The sequence below is a fragment of the Vidua macroura genome, chromosome 4 (assembly GCF_024509145.1).
Source record: "Vidua macroura isolate BioBank_ID:100142 chromosome 4, ASM2450914v1, whole genome shotgun sequence".
Lineage (NCBI taxonomy): Eukaryota > Metazoa > Chordata > Aves > Passeriformes > Viduidae > Vidua > Vidua macroura.
Window position 1 is genome coordinate 50969476 of NC_071574.1, and position 21987 is coordinate 50991462.

General features: G+C 35.9%; 1 protein-coding gene across 3 annotated transcripts in view; it reads right to left on the reverse strand.

Moving 5' to 3' along the window:
- UBE2K (ubiquitin conjugating enzyme E2 K) overlaps positions 1–21987 on the reverse strand; it is a 44766-nt gene that overhangs the window by 19246 nt on the left and 3533 nt on the right. For 2 of the 3 annotated variants that reach the window (XR_008436689.1, XM_053975195.1), the window contains exons 2-3: positions 7661–7754; positions 2451–2509 (exon numbers count right to left, since the gene is read on the reverse strand). Coding sequence is in view for 2 of the 3 variants with exons in the window: in XM_053975195.1 (XP_053831170.1) it covers positions 2451–2509; positions 7661–7754 (153 nt within the window). In the remaining variant the exon portion in view is untranslated. Of the gene's footprint in view, positions 1–2450; positions 2510–7660; positions 7755–11779; positions 11986–21987 lie in introns of all 3 variants that reach the window. The other variant, XM_053975196.1, reaches the window with a different exon arrangement.

Consider the following 21987-nt stretch of genomic DNA (forward strand, 5'->3'; position numbering starts at 1 on the left):
TAAATCCACCATTTTAAATAATATTATGAAGAAATACTAATTTAGAAAATATAGTACTACAAATGGAACTAAGACGTGATACTGCTTATTTCACAAAAGGCTTCAAGTTTGTAAGGCTGTTTGTTAGAGCCTCGCCTTACTCAAAACAGACTACTGCCCATTCCAGCTCCCCAAACTCATCCCTAACTTCTTTCTCACATGTCATGTAAGAAATGTGTTCACATCCCTGCATCACACAAAGCTAGTTAGAAATATCCTCCAGCATACAAGTGTTTTGACAAGCAGATGGTCAAATACAGACTTAAAACTTCTAACATTACTATAAGTGGGCTTTCACAAAGTCCTGAACTCTTAACATAGGAATTGGATATCACTCACTGTTGAGCTAAACTGCTGGCTATAGATGTGTTAGAAAAATTTCTTTGGTGGATGCTATTACATCTACAACCATCCTGTCTCATTACCTCATATGCAGAAAGCTGTTCACCAACCCAAAACTTAATTAGATTACTAATATTTTTCTTTGCTGTTGAAAAGATCCAGTCCCAGCATTCATTCATTAATCATGTCCATATTTTTACACTAAAATGTATTTATGTTTACAAAGTATTACTAAAATCAGGTTTTGGTGGTTTGGGTTTTCTGGGTTTTTTTAAGACACCGAGAAAGATAAAAGCAGCACTTTCTCTTAAAGGTCTTGGAGACTAAAGCTGTCCTCAGAAAGGACATAAATGCCTTTGGAAATTCCCCCTTCATTTTCTTCAGGATGCACTGTAATTGCCTTCTATTGGTTTTGACCTATCTTTTTCTCATCTCCTCCTCACCCCAAACTGCTGAAAAACATTTTATGTGTAGCACAGATCTTTCAACTTTTGCCCCTGACCTGTAAGCAAATCAGTGAAGAGATTATCTGTCAGGCACTAGAGCAGAAAACCGTACATACAGGGCTATAATAAAATCAGTGCAATCCTGGTGTCTAAATAGGCAAGACCAGAACAGTTCTGCTTTCCAGGACAAAAATAAGCCATCATGTCAGCTGAGGCACTTATTAACTACCTCAACTCTAGAAATCACTCAGAAAATGTAAAAAGCAATGTAAATACTGGGTAATTTCTCACAGGAAATGACTGCTAACAATGGCTGTCAAAGCACATACTGAACAAGCTAAGGAAATCTTTCAGATGAAAGGCAGGGCCAGACACAAGCAAAAAGGCTTCCAATTCAAGACTCCAGAATAAGCAGTACTATGCTACAAAGCACTGAGTTTATAACAGCTGCCTATGAACTCTGGAAATGGAGACCACCAAGCCCTAAAGCAGCAACTAAATCATGGTATACAGACTGATCTTTCAGCACCTGCAACCTGTTTCAGCTCTCCTTATTTTAGCTCCCACCAGAACGTGTGCAGATTAAAGAACTGAAGACAAACAGATATTTCTTTAAGATTTTCTGTATGTTTTGCTCCAGCCCCAAGGAAGTAATTCAAAGAACCTATGAGCTACCGGAACCTCTCTCTTCCTTCCTCTTCCCCAGTTCCTTCCCAGTATTACATATCAGGGTGAAAATAATAAGAATCTAGGACATGTTCTTGGTTCAAAGACATCTTACAGACAAACAGAAAACCAATCAAGAAGTGGAGTCAGACAACTCAGGTGTCTGCTGATTCAAGCCACTGAAGAGTGGACTAAATCAGGGCACAGGAATGTAGAGCTGCACATGGCTGGGGAGAACATTATTCAGAGTGGAATCACAAAACTGAACTTCTAGAAAGATGCAGTAAAGTTAAAAGGTGAATAAGTTGTGAAAAATATGTGGGTGACTTTACTACAGCCATTTCTCATCTCTCATCCACGTGCATGTTATCTATTCCTTCAACAGAGAAGCAGTAAGACTATTATATTTCTCTGTTGGTTCTTCAAGACACACAACTGTACATGTCACTATTTAATTATTACTAGAAATTTGGTAGGTTAGATTCAAGAACCTTCTAAGTATAACTTATGGAGCCCAAGAAATTAAAAGAACCAGTAACTCCCTATTAATGACATTTCTTCAACAATGCTGAGGGGGAGGGAAGACAGCTGTACTCTCCACATCATTTAAAACTACCTGAAAACTGTTTTTATCTTGTCAGAAAAATATTACATTAGGGTCAACAATAAGGCCCAAGCTCCTTTCCAAAATTTCCCAGTTTGTACTTTTAGGAACAATCAGAATGTACCTCTGATTGGACAGTTTTGCATCCTGCTTTGTTTCTACCTAAATGTAACAGGTCCAATCCTTGTTTAGAAGTGAGTTTAAAAAAAAACAACAAAACCAACAAAAAAACCCAACCCAACAAACAAAAAACCCACAAAGAACTCCAACAAACAAGCACACAAGTATATAAGAATACTCAAACCCAACTTGTTAGCCAAATTGTATTATCCAAAAATGTGTGTTTGCAGTACCTTAGGAGGATTAAATGGATATGTTTCTGGGATTTTTATCTCTAGCTGATACCTTCCACCTGCAAAAGACAAAAACAAGTTGGAAATTATACCAAAAGAACATTACTCAAACTTAGTCTTTCACGACACTAAAGCTTACACTAAATGAGCAGAAGTTAAGTAAAATTTACCCAGCCATATTAGATAGGAGATTCATTTAGATTTCATCTCTTTTATAAATAAATATAATAAAGTCAGTTAGAAAAGATGTGTTTGCTTGTGCAAATCAGTACCTATATTTCTTAGGTATATTCACTGTGTACATTTTCATTTCCAATCTTATAATTTCCATGCTTTATTTTAGTAAAATATACCAAAATATGAACCAAATATATCCTAAATAGATGAAAAAAGAGGCCACAGGAATATTCAGGCTGAACAGGGATATTACATTATATTGACTCTTTTCTCATGACAAATTGTCTTCAAATTATACAATTGAAATTACCTGGTTTTAATTTTAAACTTTTTGAAATTCAAAAATGTTCAAATAACTCTTTCAGAAAAGCTCCCACACTCTGGGAAAAAAAAATAAAGGAGGTACAAGTGTTCATCTTTTATTATGTCCTACATTACCACCTGAAGTAGTTACTTCTGTTTCAATTCTGCAAACACTGTGACACACCAGTATCAGTAACATACTATGAAGGGTCAGAGCATGCAATAAAGGATAATAGGAGCTTGAAGACAGAACCCCCTCCTACTGCCCAGTTTTAAACATTTCTCAGTTTTATCTCTTTGTCACAGTATCATTCCATATCCTATTTCCATTATAGTTCTGTTAGCATTCAAGTTCACTACCAATACTTATGTCTTCTGGAGCAATCTCAAACTATCTCTGCCTGCCCAGTAAGGCCATTTGCCAGGCAGCAGTTCAATGACAAAGAGAACAGGGTATAAAAAAAACATACACACCAAATTAGACATTTTGTTTTCTATAAAAATTGAAAGCATTTATCCTCATTTGCAATTTTTTTCTTCAACCTGCTGCTCTTCTTCCAGAAACCTTTTCCCTATGTCAGTATAATGTGTTACAATTTATACAATTTATTGAATTAAAGCTGAAGTATTTGCAATCTATTTTCCTTGAGATTGCCAGAGTGACTTACTCTGCAAATGAAGCTACACAAAACTTGCTGCATCTTACTGGCAGCAAGATGCACAGGGGAAAAAAGCCTCTATGTACTCCTCTGAGCAGTTACAGTATATGGCATCTTTTCATCTGTACCAGAAACACATTAGTAGCTCCTAACAGCTCTCACTTTTAAAATGTATTTCAGTCTAATACACTCCACCTGAAACTAGTTAGTATCAGTTTGATGTTTTACACTATTGTCTACAGCTCTTCTTTTTCTCGCTTAACTCTAAAGTAACTTGAGAAGTTTTAACAGAAAATACTATATAAGAAAGACCAATAAATCTAAATTACAATAGTAGTGTCTACGTTGATTGCTTGTCTGTTCACAGGACAGCACAGGAGAAACAGTTTTGAAGACACATACATCAATAAGAGACCTTAACAAAGTTTGGTTTTCTTTGTCTTTAAACTGAAGCATAATTCAGCAGCAACTGTTTTTAAGAAAAAAAACCAGCTACGCTCATCAGTCCTTCTACAATTTTGCTGCCACATCATTTTATAAGGTAATCTATCCTTAGGTAATACCATTTCTCCTGCTTACCACAAACTATTACAGTCTTCTGTCTAACAGGATATTCAGCCACCAATATTTTTCACCAGAGACTGCTGAGCTGGTAGTATTATTTATATAGTATTGTTTTGCACTAAACTTTGCAGTTAAAAATACAGGCTTAAAGACATAACCTAAACAAATCTGTGAATTTTTTTAATACTAAATTTAAAATACAAATTAGGAATATATTAACTTCTGCATGCCAATATTTCTGCAGGTTTTTTTTAAGAGTATGCATATGTATGGCTTTTTTTGTGACTATTTAATGCTTGAAAATGAATTAAACAGTAATGGCATAATATTCCTTCTGTAGTCCTACTGGAACAGGTCTCACAAGAGTTAGAGCAATTTTTAGCTATTTCCCTTGAAGAAATAACCTATTATAAAATTTTGCAGTTGCTGTGGCTCACATGCAAGCTTGTCTTGAAATTAATAACAATATTACACAGGCTTTAAAAAAAACCAAAAACAACCCCCAAAAAATCCAAACCCACAAAACCTCAACCTATCTACTGAAAAGCTCTTGATTCAAGTAAAACCCAGCAGCCATTAATCAAGTCTCTCAAAGGTCCTCTCTCCAAACACATTTTAACATGGGATGTAAACACGTTTCAATTAAGTTGTATCTTGCGATACTCTGATAATTGATCAATATGAGTTGACACTACTAACAGAAAAACAAAAGCTTTAAATTTTGTCAAGAGATGGCATTCTTCCTCTCAGTCATTCTTAACTAATGTTCCAACATAACCTATAAAAACTTTTGCAGCAGCAGTTTGGTTTCAGATACCTCATCAACTATGGTCAAAAAACTGTTCTTTCACTTCACAATGGTTCTAGAATTCCCTCCTGTATCACAGAGATTGTCTGACCAGAACTACTGCATAAACTTCTTCATAAAGCACTTCTTGCTGTGTCACTGTTCAGATTATAGATGACAAAACATCAGTAATTATGCAGCATGCATTATTGCTATAGTCATAAAATGAAGATGACACACACTGACATGCCCTTCAGAATTATGACAGGGAATAAAAGCATGTAACTATATTACAGAAATATTAACATTCCAAAGCAAATTATTCTAATGTCAGGAAACACCAGAAATTGGGCTAGCAGTAACTCTCATTTTGCTCCTTGAAGCATATGACTTCTAGATTAAAGTAAGCATATAATCACATTACTCTTCCATGAGATCGCTGCCATAATCAAAATAAAAAATAAGTTCAACCCTCCCCTGCCAAAAAAAAAGGGGCATTTACTATATCCTCATAATTAAATGTACTCAAAGGTATGTAAGTATGCATGCATTTCACAACAACAAATTCTGCACTAAACATATTGCTGGTTTTCACTAGCAGGATATGCTGAATATGTGAGCAGATAGTACCCAGCTTTTGAAATTCTTGTCTATCTGAATCATTCAGCATCACATAGAACCCAGTTCTGCAGACAGACATTTCAATTTTTTTTACCCTCTTCATGACCTGATATACAGTTTTTAATTTTTGTGACACATGAATGCCTCTTTAATTTCAAATAACTCTCAATGCATTCTCCAGAAAAGGCCCATTTTGTAAGTCAAGGTAATACTGACCTGGAGTGAGGGAAAAAATGGCAAGCTCTGACAAACCAACTCACGCAACAAGGTTTAATTCTCTCTGAATGGAAAATAAACACCAAAACCAACACTCTTCTACCACCATTCAGCTGTTTCCTAGTATTCAATTGCTTATACACAGATGTTAAGTTATTACAATACTAAGTCTTGGATTTACAAGTGAACTGTACTATTGCAAAACAACAATTATACTAAATTCTAAATAGAATGATTCACTACCCAGTAGATCACCAGCACGAGTCTGTATTTTAGGTGAACAGCATAGTACTCCTTTTAAATTGAAGGCACATATTACAACCAGAATAAATTGTTTCCAGACATTACCATCTGACAACTATGCATCTGCAGCTGATGAGATGGAGACACATGGGACAAGGAAGGGAGAGGGGAAACCCACCATTATTTACTAGACTGTTGAGGAACTCTGGAAATAAAGTTCTGCAGGGCAGCCCTACCATTACAGCTGCTTCCACTTTTCTCCTTTCTTTCTTCCAGACTAATTTCCCTTCTTGTCAGCTTCTAACATCTACCCCTGCCCAATATTCTTCCATGTCAACCACTGTTAGGCTATTTCCTCATTCTTTTCCTGTCCTGGGTGCCAAAGCTAGAGGGGAGACTCTCCCCTGCTTTCAAGTCCAATGCGACTGCACGAGCTTCTAGTCCAGAAAAGCAAATCACAAGGGATGTCCTCCGTTAGGGAAGATGTGACAACCAGATTTTCATTAGCAGTCACTAATGCTTTCGAGGGCATACACTTCTATAGCTACAAAACAATTTTCAGGTATTTTCCCCACCTGATGACAATTTCTTTTTTCAAAATACTGACAAATGGTCTGTGTCCAGTCTCAAAGGAATATTAAATTCTCAGTGTTAACTCAAAGGCACAGAGCAACTAGACCAGCTGAAGAACATGCAAAATTGCTTCATATTCAAAAAAACCAATTTATTGGCATAAAACACTCCTTGATAGTTTTTTATTGAAAGTACAAAGTCAAATCAAAGTAGATATCTGGCATGGGAAAGTCAAGTAAAACAACATTTTAAAGCTATCCAAAAAAATTAAAAAAAAACCCTAAAAATCCTTACTTATCATGAAAGAACTTTAAATAGAAGGTATGTCTGCCAGTTCCATATATATAATACACAAAGTTTACAAGTACCAGCACTATTGAGTCATTTTGTATCTCTGAAGAAGCATGTTACATTAGCCTCTGTTAAAGCTTCTTTATGGAAGTTACCTTGCTTTTACCAGACTGTAAGAGATGCATAATTACTGATACCAGCTTTAATAAACTAGAAAGTCAGTAAGGTAAAATTTTTGAAGGGAGCTAAAGATACGAAGCTGTACTACAGAGTCCCCCACATCAGTATAAATTAAGTACTGGGACAAACAGATGCCCAAAATTAATCCCAAATTTAACTTGCAACAGCATTTCTGCTTGAGATAGGAGAAATGCAAGGTTTATGAACGATCATCACTCTAGATCACAGAAATACATGTACAGTCTGAAGCTCAGTTTCTTAATGCTTCATGCTAAAGGAGCTCAAACCGTCAAAACAGTAAACAAACAACTAGAAGTCACAATTATACCAATTAAACCGTATAGCTTATATTTATAAATTAACCTTCATATGGGATAGTTTATCCTACTGCCAAACAGATCTCTCTTCAGGCAACACAGAAGCTGAACTGAAATAGTTTTTTAAGCCATACTTAAAATCTGTATTTAAAAAAAAAATCAGACTATTTTAAAACATGTACCTCTACATTTTATGCTGTAATGATTTTTACAAACAAAGCATCTCAAGACACATGACTTGAAATGTACAATGATTGCATACACAAAAACTTTACTTGCCTTCATATGGTGTGTCCGGAGGTCCTGCTATTTCTCCTCTTAATTCTGTAAAATTCTCATCTACAAGATCTACTTTAATTTGATTTTTGCTCGTCTTAAAAATAAACAGAGAAACAAAGAATCATAAGTAAGCATTTCACATACAAATTTCCCCCAAAATATGCTGTTTTAAATTTTTAGAACAGTACTTTAAATTAAGTAAACATTTAAAAATATAGTAACCTGAAGTTAATAGCTATCTTCCAGTTGCAATTTTACTTCATTAAAAATAGACTACTTGTGAAGCATTAGAAACTTCAATACTATTTATACTATCACTAGAATATGCAAAGCAATCCAGCAACATATCTCAAATTGTACTTCTAAGTTGACTACATTTTAAAATGACCATGATCTTTCAAATCAGCTATTAATTCTATATATCTAAACTATAAAATTAAATTGACCAAATTATACATCAGTCGTTTTCATATTTAGACAAATTTATTTAAAAACAGATACATTTGTCACTTGCAATGGAACACAAGAAAGACTTCCCCAAATGGAGTAGTATTTTTAACATTACAATGATCTAAAAAGAATATTGTAGTCTTAAGATCATGTATATCTTTAATATTTAGGCATAAGATACAATTTACTTTATGCACTTGAATTTCACTGTCACCTCCTCAACATTTTCACACCCCATATGAACTTTTCTACAAAATAAAAATACTATACTTTGATAGTGGAGAAAACATATGTTTTCCAGAAACAGATTCTCAGAAGTGTTCAGCTAGAACTACTCATTCCATTGAACTTGCTTTCCAGGTCCAGAGAGCAGTATTAGTGAAAGTCATATATCTCTCAGCCAGTAACTTTTATTGGGGGGTTGCAAAGCAAAATCTCCCTTTAGAAAGATGTACTATCAAGTTTTCAGAGGTAAGGAATTACAAGTTTTTCCATTCTGCTACTTCTGCATAGTGTGCTCACTGACTGCAATACAGACTTCCTAATTCCTCTGTTATTTTTTACAAGAACTGTCAGCATCTTCTCAGATCTTTAAAAATTGTTCCAACTAGTTCTACACAGCTGTGCTTCTTTTCACCCTCAAAGTAAGCCTGGTTGTGGACAGCTACTAGAGAAGGGTCAAGTCATATAAAGCTGACAGGTACCATCAGCTGGTTCTTGAATCTACCACTGACATGAACCATTAAGCACACAGAATTCACTGGACAACAGTTGGGAAATTACTTCTGTTTCTTTCCTGCAAGTGTTCTATTGAATCAGTCCCACCAAAACAAAGAGTGCTCTCCTGACCATAGATATAAAGAAAAATCAAAGATTAGGTAAAAGTTCCACCATGTAAAAAATCCTAATTCACTAAATTAATCCAATAGTGAAGTAGGAGCTTTTAACATCTGTAGTTATATACATTTTTAATTAGAACTTGAAATCCCTTCACACAAATGAGGCAGCACCTGCAGCTCACCACAACAGCCAGGCACTGTAAAAAATTCCCTCTCTGAATTAGAACTTGATCTTATGTGATGTATCTTGCAAGATTTCCAACATCCCTTTTTTTTTTTTTTTTTTTGCTCTCACGCTTTCAACTGGAAGCTTGTTCCAACACCTCACGATTTTAAAAGCTTTCTGAAGTACAATTAGAAGTTACAATCTATTTATGCCCACCTGTGACAGCATTGTTTCCCAGCTTTAACAAGTTTTTCATATATCTAGTATTTATTCACCTTGCAAAATGTATCACGTTTACACTGGTTTTCCAGCCTTAATTTTGCTTTAAACAAGCTGAAATTCTAATCTCACCATACTGATTTTTTTAAAAAGGTTCTCTCCTATGTCCCATGACCACCTAACCAGCCCTGCATAAACAAATTTAGATGATGCCTCAGAATCTGTGCCATGAGCACTCTGTTGCACTCACTGAAGATACATCACAACCAGCATAACCTAAGAAAGACGAAATCTGTCTTTTTCATGGCAGTGTGACACGAGGCTCAGATCAAGTGACAAGAGTCCCAGGAAAGATTCCTGCAGAAGTTTTTCTCCTCTCCACTGACTGCACAGTGCTTTGTCAGATGTACTGCCCCTGTGCATGGACTCTTCATTCCCAAAGCAGCACACTGCTTGGTTTAAATGACCAATACAGGTGAGTCACTGTAACTACCTGTGCAGGTACTGCAGTCACTTGAACCTCAGCTGAGCTTCTCCTGCTCTCCCTCTGCGCACATCACCTGGCAAAGGCCACCTTGACAGCAGGAGTTCTTGTCCTTTGCAAATAACTTTTCATTTAGAGGACCGTATTAATAGCAAACAGGATGAATTTCAATGATACAATCTATGGTTAATCGATGCTGCAGCTTGCTTCATTTTCTACTTAGCATTCTAGTTTTCTTCAGTGACCTCTTACACACTCTTGTAGCAGCCTGGATAGTTTCCTTCATATTCAGTTTCAATTAGTACAACACTAGCAGTTTTTCACAACAAATCCTTCCCAACTCCATGAATTTGTTTAAAAGCAATCAAACACACAGTCTGTCACTAAGATCAGTTTCTTCCAAGAGTCAGTGATCCTGGTTCTCCACTTTGAGATGACTGCTTCTATTACTACAGCTGTAGCTGTCTCCATGCCCTTATTTGCTGTGCACAGCACCTTATGGAAAAACTAATACAGGCAATACTGCACTGTTTTATTGCAGGTTAATTTATTTTGTATTTATGCTTAAATTCTACCATGTCTTCCATATACCAAATTATTTTTTTCTTCGTATAGCTGAAGATGTTTTTTTCATGCTATTCTGACACTTTTCAAGGTTCAGCTCAGCTTCACCTTGACAAGTATTGCTTTATCCTTCATCCTGGAGAAATAGCACCAAAGTGATTATTAATCAAATTAAATCTGGAGTGTTTTCCTACAATATTTCTCTTTAATGAGGATTGTGTAGGATAAAATTACTTAATTTTAGCAATTCTAACAGAATAAATCCCTGGTCTCCACCTCTACCAACAACAGTGGTCTTCAAAAATTCTCTAACACCAGTAACCTTAGCACAGAATTTATGAATCAACTTGTGATCTCACATCCCAAGGTGATTTTCCAGAAGCAGTTCTACAAAGACCTCAATATGCTTCCACACCAAGTCTAAAACAGCATCACCTCCTGTTGATCCAGCAACAATTTAGTGACTAAATCACTGAGCTAGCAATTCCTGAAATATGAGCCATGCCATTACTCGTAGCATTTATTTCCATAATTTCAGAGCTGAATTCTGTAACAATGCAATGCCCAGAAATCCATCAGCAAAATCCTTTTCTAGAAATCTTCAAGTCCAATACTAGCAGAACTTTCCAATATCACACCTGAAAATTATTTTGATCGAGACCGATCAAAAAAATCCAAATGACAAACAGAACACAAGACAGAGAGAAAGGAAAATTGATGCAACAATTTCCCCTTGCATCGTGCAAGAGAATGCATTATGCCATTCCCTCTTTTTTTTCTTGATAGTCTAGATGGATTATGCATAGCCATTTTTCTTTTTAAATGCATCCTTTAATTCACACTAGGGTCTAGTCAAAAGATTTGTTATCTTTTAGACCAACTCAACTGCTAAGATTGTTTCTGCAATGCTATAATCATGCTTAACCAATTTTATTCTGCCTTCTGGAAACTAAACCCAAGCATAAGAGATTAAACTAAAAGTATGATGCAGACAAGGGGAAGATTCATATTATGCTCTTTTATTCACTACTAAAAGCTTTATCTCTAAAAAGAAACCGAAATGAATCAATCCTTCATGAAGTGTCATTCTGTGTGCATCTTCCAAAGATAGGACACTCAATCACATTTATCACAGTAACCATTGATTGATAATATTTGATTTGTCTTCACCTGCTCTCTCTTTAAAAAATCTAGAATCATACTGTCTAATTTTATATTTGAGTAACTTCCTTGCAAACACACAATCCACTCCACCAGAAAATGTGAAGAGTAAGTTCTGCCACTGTGAAGACATAAACACACATCCTCACTTCTACTAAAATAATTTCAGAGAGCAGCTCTGGACTTTATAATATTACTCTCAGCAGACAACAAGCTCTTCTGTTCTCCTTACTCACCATAGTCTACAGGCTTTAATAAAGAGGGCCTGCCCAATCTGAGGGCCTGTCTGTTTTCTGCAGGAAATCCAACCTTTTTCCTGAGCTTTCAATACCATTTCCTTCTCTCTTCTTCAACCTGCCTTTAGAAACCTCTTTCATTTCTTCGTGGCCTATTATCCTCTTCACTAGTCCAGTACCTCTACTCTTAAAAATCCAGTGTTTTCCTTGACATAAAAAAACAGACAAAACCATTACATATCAACAAAAAAGAGCATACTAAGATAAGTTATTAAAAAGTGCATTGTTCTTCTAAATTTTATTTTTCACAAACAAAATACTATTTACTATATTTACTAAAAGCAGAAAATTATATATTCTAAGTTTGATCCTGTGTAAGTCTACTTCATAAAGACTGAAGTAGAGCAAATAGCTTTTTTAGAAATAGGAATTATAATTACAACAGAACTTTTTATGCCTTCTAAAAAACCCTCCAAATTCTTCAGTTATTTTGATAAGGAAACTACCAGAGCGTCAATCTCAAGCAATCAGCATAAAAATGCCTATTATCAGAGCTGGTGATGTATGGACAGATACTGGTAGGTTGAACTAAAACTGAGAGAATAACATGTTTCTAATTAATTTTTCTCTAATTACATAGCCAGCAGTCTTGACATGTGTTGAACTCTCTTGAGTTGAAGCAAAAAAACCACAAACAAACCCAAACTCCAAATAAATCTCTCACATTTCCATGTCAGCCATGGCTTCCAAACATCATAAACTTAATACTGGATGATCATGACATACAAAAAAAGTTTTGAGTGAAGTTTTCCTAGAACCAACCAGCTCTACTTACTCCCACCAGGACAATATCTTCACATTAGCTCTTCAATCCCTGTATAATAAATTACTCTATAGAAACATAAATGCATCCATTAACAAACATACTATGTTTTCAACTACTGGTGTCAAAACTAAAAAACAAAATAATGTGTATTAGCAATATTAATAACTTCGCATGTTCTTTTAAAAATAATGAAGTAGTGTCAAACTGCTATTTGCATGTTCTAGGTCTGTCTCTCCTGACATAGTCAAACACTCCATGTAAAGTCCTATCAAGTATCTTTGGGTATAAGGGCCAAGGTGGTAAATAGGATTTATAAAAACAAAAGATAACACATACAAAATCACCTTAAACAGAATTAGATCTGGAATTTAAAACCTAATGGCTACTTCTAAATTACATTGTATGTGGGAAAAAAAACTTCAACAACAAAAAGAACCAACAAAACCAAACCAAACCAAACAAAATTACAAAACCCTGCTATTCCATACAGGAATTAATTACCTACCGTCTGTGATTTTACTGGTCTTATAAAAATATTTTCTTCAGTCTCAAGGGGAACATACTCTATACTGAAGGGGAACATACTCTATATTGGATCAAGTACCATTATTTTTTGTTAATTTACTTTGCTTTACAGAAGATAACTCAGAAAACTAGAAACAAATGCGTGTGTATATATATAAACAAAACGAAACCAGAAAAAACTAACCTGAAAAGACAAATATATGTGATAAACGATGCATATAAACATTGCACTAAAATCAGCTACGTATTAAAACTCAGGACTTTAAGACTTGCCCCTTACACATTAAGAAAGAGTTTTAAGGAAGTGGCAAAAATCTTAAAGAATGTACATGCAAAAATTTCAGCAAAGATTAAGGAATAAACTTGAAAATTTTCTCTGGAATCTTCTAAACTAAGGACAAAGTTTGTGAAGGAGGTTTTTTTGATTTCAAAATGTTTTCAATCACTAATTGTTTCCCCAGTCACAGAACCAAAATAAAATTACTTCTTTATCTTTCCGACAGGATTTTAAAATTATTGATTCATCCATGAGGTAAATTGGCAATAACCACTTTTGAACCTACCTAAAATATAATAAAAATGTAGTTACTTCTTTATTATAACCATAACTTACAAATGTGAAGAAGGTACTTTTGAACATCCAAACATTTTATACTGACATTACAAAGTTCAATATTTAATAAGCCCAATTAAATGAGAAATTCTTCATCCTAGTCTGAAGCCATGCTAGCAAAACTTAATTGTTATACTATAGAGTTACTACTACTTTATAAACTTTTTTTACACTCACACCCATTTTATATTCTAACCCAACAGTCTTATTCTACATCAAAATCTGGCATGAACATATCTCACCAGATTTACAGAAAAAGATCACCTGATTATCCCAGTGAAATCCATAAGATGATTTTTGCACAAGGCCATAGGTACTCTGAGTCAACTTGTTTTGAGCAAAAGGCTCCGATATTTCAGCATTAATTTACTCCCTAAAACAATTATTTAAATAAATTAAAAAACAAAACCAAGTTCATCATTCTTATCCTATTTACTAAGTCTTTGCAAATCTGTGGATAAACATTCAAAGGAATTTTTGTTTTGCAATATTTATCTTGCTATTTTCTTATGCTCTTTTGCTAAGGTACCATTCTGAACTTAGTCCAAATGGTTCAGGTCTCCCTACTTCACTGACATGCCAGGAAGGTTTTTAATAAAAGCTTGTCTCTTCAGCTGCTGTCTTAGAAGTCAATACCAGACTCTCATCTCCCTTCTTTTCAAACTAGCATTCCCTTCTTAAGCCCCTTGCTACCCCAGAGTAGGCCAGAGTAAGTACACTGGATCCACTCAGTTCCCTCTTTCACAAGAAATAGGAAAGCATAAAAAAGGGAGGAGGTGTCACTCAACTAGGAAGCAAAGTGCAGTGCACTGTCATGTGGCAAAACGGCAAATTCAACTTACAAAAAAAAAAAAAAAAAAAAAGTTTTATAATCCCCACTGCCACCCCCTCAAAGAGCTACCAAAGCAAGAGGGAATAGTTCAATACTTCCAAAATACTCCTTCAGACTCACTCCAGCTTAAAAGCCAAAGTGCATATCCTGAGCCTGTTATTATTAAGAGAAGCAGAAGTGCCACATAATTACCACAGTGCTATGAAGTACACACGCTGCACTAGCAGCTGAGATCAGCAGATCACATCTGCATTCTAGAGCAAGCGCCTGCTGACCTTCAAAGCACAGAGCAACGCCAGAGGCTGGGGCAGGGCAAAGAGAAGAAACACTTCCATCAACAGCACATTAAAGAGCAGTTTTCTAGACAAGAAAGGGTTAATGCCAAGAAATGCATTTCCTTAAATGCTCCCATGTTCTTTAAACCTATAAATAGTTTCAGTCATGGAAGTTCTACCAAATTTCACATTCTATTTCATCCCCCCATATTAACATATATTTTCTAGGGTTATATCTGTTCTAGTAAAACTAGGTGACATTGTTTTTCATACTATTTGTTTCATTTACCGATCAAAATACTATGTCACTAATAAGTATCTTGTATTTTAATGTATCTAAGGAGCTACAAGTATGAATACTGTGTGAATTCTGTATTACTAGTGATTAGACAGTCTAGAATTTTCATATTTATCACAATATACAAGGTCAATACTGAGCGATATTTTTTTCCTGTCAGAACTCGAAACATCTCAAATATTAAAACCATCTTCATTCTTCAAGAGTTAGACCTGAAGCACCACAAAGTTTTAGTAGAATTTTTTTAAATTTAAGGTAGGTAAATACCCATTCCTGCTAATGTTCAGCTGTTAAAACATCTCTCTACCAAAACACTTAAGAGACTGTACTTTCACAGCACCTTAAGCCAGTCTAACAGCGGCCAAGGTCCTACTTCCCTTCTGATTGCAGAATTAATGTCAAGGAGAGGGTAAAATTTTGTGTAAGCATTCACACAGCTGCATAGTAAACAACTGAAATAAACACATATTAGCAAGACAGTTCTTTCATTTTAACACAACCCCTGATTTGATTCGCCACTGAACACCGCAAGTCAGGGAAGGAGAACAAAAGTAGGAAGAAGAGATGAGTCTGGAAGAGGAATGTGACACTGCTTCCTGGAACTGCCTTAGGACTAGTTAAAAGAATTCTGAAACTTCATCTCTAGTGTCTGTCTAAACTATTTCTGACCAAACCATTGCATCAGTCAGGGAGACCAGAGGTGTAACTGACACAGCTCTTCTGGCATAAGCCCTAAGCGCAGTTACATAGCCATTGCTTGTCTCACTAAGGGATAGTGTGGTTAAACTGGTGAAGCTGTGCCATGAACGGTGTGTACACAACTGCATACGTACTCTCCTGTACTCCTCTAAGGGCCCCTGCACAGGCTATGTCGAGCTATGCATGATACTTACAGTATCTTACAGAGCATAAATTGCGTGCAAGAGTTACCCAAATGTGATCTGAGCCTACTAAGATAATTGACATCAGTGTGGGCATAGTGCAAAGGACTCCTGCTCCCTTCAGAAAAGTAAGGAGGGAAAGAAAAGATGCATTTTTCTTATCTTTTTATGCATGGTTCTGTTTCTGATGTAGAACTGAAATACCCTGCAGATAAAGCATGCTTTAATAATCATTTTGAACTGTTCTTTGAATTAGTCATTTTATGAACATACAAAACCATTTGAAGCACACTCTGCAGTCAATTCCATGTATCTTAGGTTAGCAAATCTACATATAAAGGAATCACAGGATTCCGTTCATTTTAAATTGATCATGCTAACTCACTCACAGTCGCAGAGCTTGAAGTCTAGCGAAAAGAACAGTTTGTCTGTACTAGCTTCCCACATGGACATCCTTATTCCAAAGTGGAAGGGCTTACCTAAACACCATGACAGCTCTAAGAGCCTCTGAAGAAAATATAATACGATTTCCATTCATGTATGCTACCTTATTCCATCACATCCTCCTGTACTTCAACACACACACATCCTAACACAGCAAAAACTAAAAAATACTTTCTCACAGTTCCTTTTCAGCTAAAAATAAAAAGTGAAATATTTTCAGCTTGAGCTAAAATACCTGTTTAAGTAAAATACGGACTAATGTATTTGTGGGTTTGAGTTTCTTCCTCCCTTCCTGAAACACTCTATAGATGTATTTAGAATCTGAAGGCATGTAACCTTAAACTTGCCTTTTTAAAAGGCTTAAAATACTTACAATCTTTCATTAGTCTTTCCCAATCTGAACTGTTGATCATATTGGCTCCTAATGAATAAAAATTATGAAATAATGAAGTTCAACTAATTTCCTATGTGTTTTGTGACAAGGTAGACAGGACAGCCCCTATTAGCAATCCAACAGAAGAATAACACTCAGGATGAGGCCTGAGCTCAGGATGAGCTCTCTTAGACGTTGGCATAGCCAAACTGGAGTTATACTGCAGGAGTGACTTTTACAGTGTCCAATAAAGCGTAACACTGAATGGAGCTTCTTCTGTAGCCATTGACATTCACAGTATCTCCCCCCTGTGCAGACACTTTGAAGGATAGACAGGAGCAATCCATTACTTTAGCAGAATTCTGTTGCAATACACTAGATTAAACAGATCTGGTACTCAAAGAAAGTTATTTTTGCTACTCATAGAGATACTTTATTTATGTAGATACTATTTTGTTAAATACTCAGGGCAAACATATTCAAGTGCCCCAACTCAGATATTACAAATATTAACATTGAGATAATCTCCAAGGAAAATGCTGGGTAAGTCAAGACTGCAGAAGTGGACTACATCCAACTCAGAATATTCAGTGATTCTGTGAAATGTCCCTAGAGTGTCATATAGAATATTACTTGCCAAAATTCCTACTCTTTGCCATAAAATAGCCAAATTGATTCCTTTTCTATATCTAAATTGCAGCAATTTTACTTAGCCTGTCAAAGACAAAAAGATAGCCTGCATCTTAATGATAAACTTTAACCTAAAGCATTTTCTCAATTTAATACCAGCAACAATTATTACTGTAAAAGTAATGAAGTATAATAATGGCAACAGTCCTTATTAGGATTATGGAATCTAGGAATCTAAAAACCATTTAACAGGTAAATAATTTAAGAACTACTCTAAGTAATTGCACTAGCTTAATGCAAAATAAAGACCACTGGACTGTTAACCAGCACTTTCTTGCAGTTTATACTTACACAAATTTACTACGATAAAATGTTAACTTTATTTAAATCTCATACTACATAAAGTGAACTAACCTTAGGACTTGTACACTTCCTTTCTATTAAAACCAAACTCCTGGAAACAAGCACAGAAAAATGAATGCAAGACTGGAATTGGTAAAGGATTGGCTAATTTTTAGCACAGCTTTAGGTCCACAGAGGGTTTTTATCAGAGGGTACCATCACCAGTTACAATCTATCCCCTCATCCTAAACTGACTAATCCACTCCTGTAACCAGGGACTGCTCTCCTTCCTCAGGTTTTTATGACTTGAACAAAAACAACCAAATGAGTCTGACTCCAATGCAGACTTAAGTTTTTCTGTTTTCCACTTCCAAAATCTTTAGGATTCTGCCAACTGATCTGCAGACCACTCACTAGAAATCTGGACCCAACTGGATACACAATAACATAAAAAAAGTCACCAACTGACACGGAAAAACACAATAGATCTAGCCTTCTCTGCACAAATATTCCCACTACCAGTACTTGGCAAACTCATACGTCTGGTTAAATGATCACTGACATTGTATATTTTAAATCACATACTTAAGTAGTATTCCTAATACTAGTACTGATTAGTCTCTACATAATACTGACCCTAAAAGTGCACTGGTATTATATTCACCGAACTTGAGAAACAGCTGAAGGTTCAGGTAAAGGGGTGTTAACTATAAATAACCTAATAATTCTGAAATATCATCCCAGATGTGAGAATAACATGCAATTTTCTCACCACTTATGGACAAACTTGTTTGATGGCAAAGACATACAGAACTGTTCTCCATTATTTCCCAGTAGAAACTAGATGATATAACCAACACACCACAGATAGGATTAAGAAAACCAAAGATGCACAGTAATGGCGTTTCACTATTCTTTTTATGCAGTTATAGGAAACAGGTCTAAACCTTGTCTTGCCTAAAACTGTAGGCATGGCTAAAAACACAGCAGACAAAATTATTTTTGGCAATGTATCAAAGATCTCACAAATAACTATTTGAAAGTTAAGATAATCTTCACATTTCAGAGAAATGAAGCTTAAAGAAGTAGTACAAATCTTGTATTTGTTCTACTTTCAGGGTTCCAAACCAAAACTTGTTCAATATAAAAACCCTGACAGCATTGCATCTACCAGAAAAACCCAGCCTCCAATTTGAAGAGGATTCACTATTGTCATACAATAGTGAAAACTTTTAAATTAAAAATAAATGGTCTGCTTTAAAATTTTTCTATTTGTTTACAGGGAAAGGTTTTACCAGATGTGGCGACTGAGTTGGAACCCTTTTATGTTTTCTCTGACAAAGAGAAACAGTAATTAAAAACCAAACTTATACTAGAGATTCTGTAATCATGCAGGTAGAGACAACTGGGTGGCTTCTAGTCTCTTCCTCCTGCTCAAAGCAGGTCCAATATGAGCAGGTTGTTTAGGAATTTGCTGAGTTTTGAACTCCAAGCACAGAGATTCTGCAAGCTTGCTGATCACGCTGCTTAAATGTTTGACTACTACCATTGTAATTTTTTCCCCCCAGTGTCTGGTCAGAATTTCCAATGTTCCAGCTTGTGTCTGCCACCTCTTACCATATTCCCATGCACTTCTGAGACAAGTCTGGCTCTTCTCAGGAGTCTCTCATTAGGTATTTATAGATAATAGGAAGATGTCCCTCTCAACAGTTCTCTCAACAACATCAACTCTTTCATCGTTTTCTAACACATCTTGTGCTCCAGTCCCTTAACCACCTTGACAATTTTCTGCTCAGTTCATTTGTGTATGTATCTGAACACAGAACACCACACATGTTCTCTCAAGCACAGAACAGAAGTGAAGAATCACTTCTCACAACCCACTGACTATATTCTTGCTAATGCAATCCAGTATGTGGTTGGATTTCCTTGCCAACATCATGTTCAACTTGCTTTTCATTAGGTCATGAAGTTCTTTTCCTGCTAGACTGCTTTGTTTCCAGTCAGTCTCCCAACTATACATATGGATGCATGGAATTACTTCCTCCCAGGTGTAGGACTTGGCACCTACCTTAGCTGAACTTCAAAAGATTCCTGCCAGGACATTCATTTTTCCAGCCTAAGATTCCTTTTTGCACAGCAGCCCCCAGCTTCAGTGTGCTAAAACCCTCTTCACACACTTTTTAAGTCATATGCAGGCCTTCTGAGAGGCTGGTACCAAAATAATAATGACACTTTAAACGTTCTTCTGTTTGCACCTTTTTTTACCTTTATGCCTTTTCATCGACTGAGGACACACAAGCTTTTTTCACACAGTTGTCCTGGGTTTTGGCTGGGACAGAGTGAATTTTTTTCCTAGTAGCTGATACAGGGCTGGGTTTTGGATTTAGTCTGAGAATAATGTTGATAACACACTGATGTTGCTGGGTATAGCTTACTCTAAGTCAAGGACTTTATAGTTTCCCATGCTCTGCCAGTGAGCACAGGCACAGGAAGCCAGGAGGGTGCATGGCCAGGACAGCCGATCTAAACTGGCCTAAGGGATGTTCCATCCCACAGAATGTCACACTCAGTATAGAAACTGGGGGGATTGGCTGGGAGCTGCTGACTGCTGCTGGGATGGGCTCAGAACAGATGAACAGGTGGTGAGTAATTGCACTGGGCATCCCTTGTCTTCCTCCAGTTTTATTCCTCTCTCTCTTTTTGTAACCTCCCTATTCATTATTTTTACTGTATTTGACTTTATTTAAATTATTAAACTGCTCTTATCTTAACTCATGGGTTTTATCTTTTTTCCAATTCTTCCTAGCCCATTGTGGGGAGTGGGGGGATCTGATTGAGCAGGTGCACAGTACTTAGCTGCCCCCTGGAATTAAACAATGACAACAATCACACTGCACTCACTAAACTTCTACTGACTTCAGTGTGACTGTTCTTACAATTCGAAGGTTAAGCACATGTATCACCATAAAATGGATACTGTTTAAAAAATACATGTTGCTGACTCAGGAACCATAACAGAAGAAATTTCATTCTTATAAATACCTGCATTGCTTCTACGTGATAAATAGGAAGAAAAACAAGAACCCTACTAACACTAAAGTACAATTACAACCAGAAGTTTCCACATTAGTGGATTCAGTATCTAGCACCCAAGACTGCCCAAATATAAACAAACTAAAGCAATGAAGTTTTTATGAGCCTGAAGATTAAATACCTGTGGCTTTTCCAAACAGCAAAAACATTTTCAGAGATGTTACTCAGTATCTTGCTATATACTGACATAAATCACAAGACTACTACAGGCAATGATAAAAGCCAACATGAGAGCTACTCAGTAGGTCTTTACAAGTCTAAGAAAGGTATGGCAGATTACAGCTATTTTCCCTTCCCTTTTGTCTGTAAATCACTGAAACACATAGCAGACTCTGAAACAAACACTCATTTCCTTCTTGGAAATCAAGTACTTGAAGTTTTTGTTGTTAACCTACTATCTTCACTTGAATGCTGTTTTGGGTTCAAGCAACTTGCAAATTTACACTGCTACTTCAGATATCTGTTCATGAAGAGATTCATACTCCATAATTGCAACTGAGCTTACTTTACTCTCAGCTCTACCTGGATTTACCTGCCATAAATGTCTCTTGATACTTGTAAGAGAAGAACATTTCATGGTAGATATACCAGCAATTCTCTTCTTGCTAGAAAGAAGCTATGCTTCCCAATGTGTCACCATCAATATCAGAATAGAGTCTTCACTGCAAAAGGTATCAATTAGTAGAAAACACCTTGTATTTCCACATGATAAAAGAAACTGGATGGCCAATTAAACACTGAATCCTTCACTGCTAGCATAGTATAATTTCTTCAAAGCAAACACTGTTCCTTTTTTAAATTACACCAAACAAGTCACATGTAATGTTTAACATACCTGATCAATTACAACATGTCTCAGCATCAATCTTTAAGTGATCACAAGATTTTTCAATATGTTTCTATTCATTATTAAATGCCAGGCAAGTTTTCCCTTTCATAAGACAGCTACTTATAAACAGAGAGCAGGTAAGGATTTGGCTACCCAATGCAGCCTTCCAGTAACTTAATCTAAAAATAACACCAGCTAACCTTCACTAAAACTTTTTCCTACTTAGTAAAAGCAGGATACTATT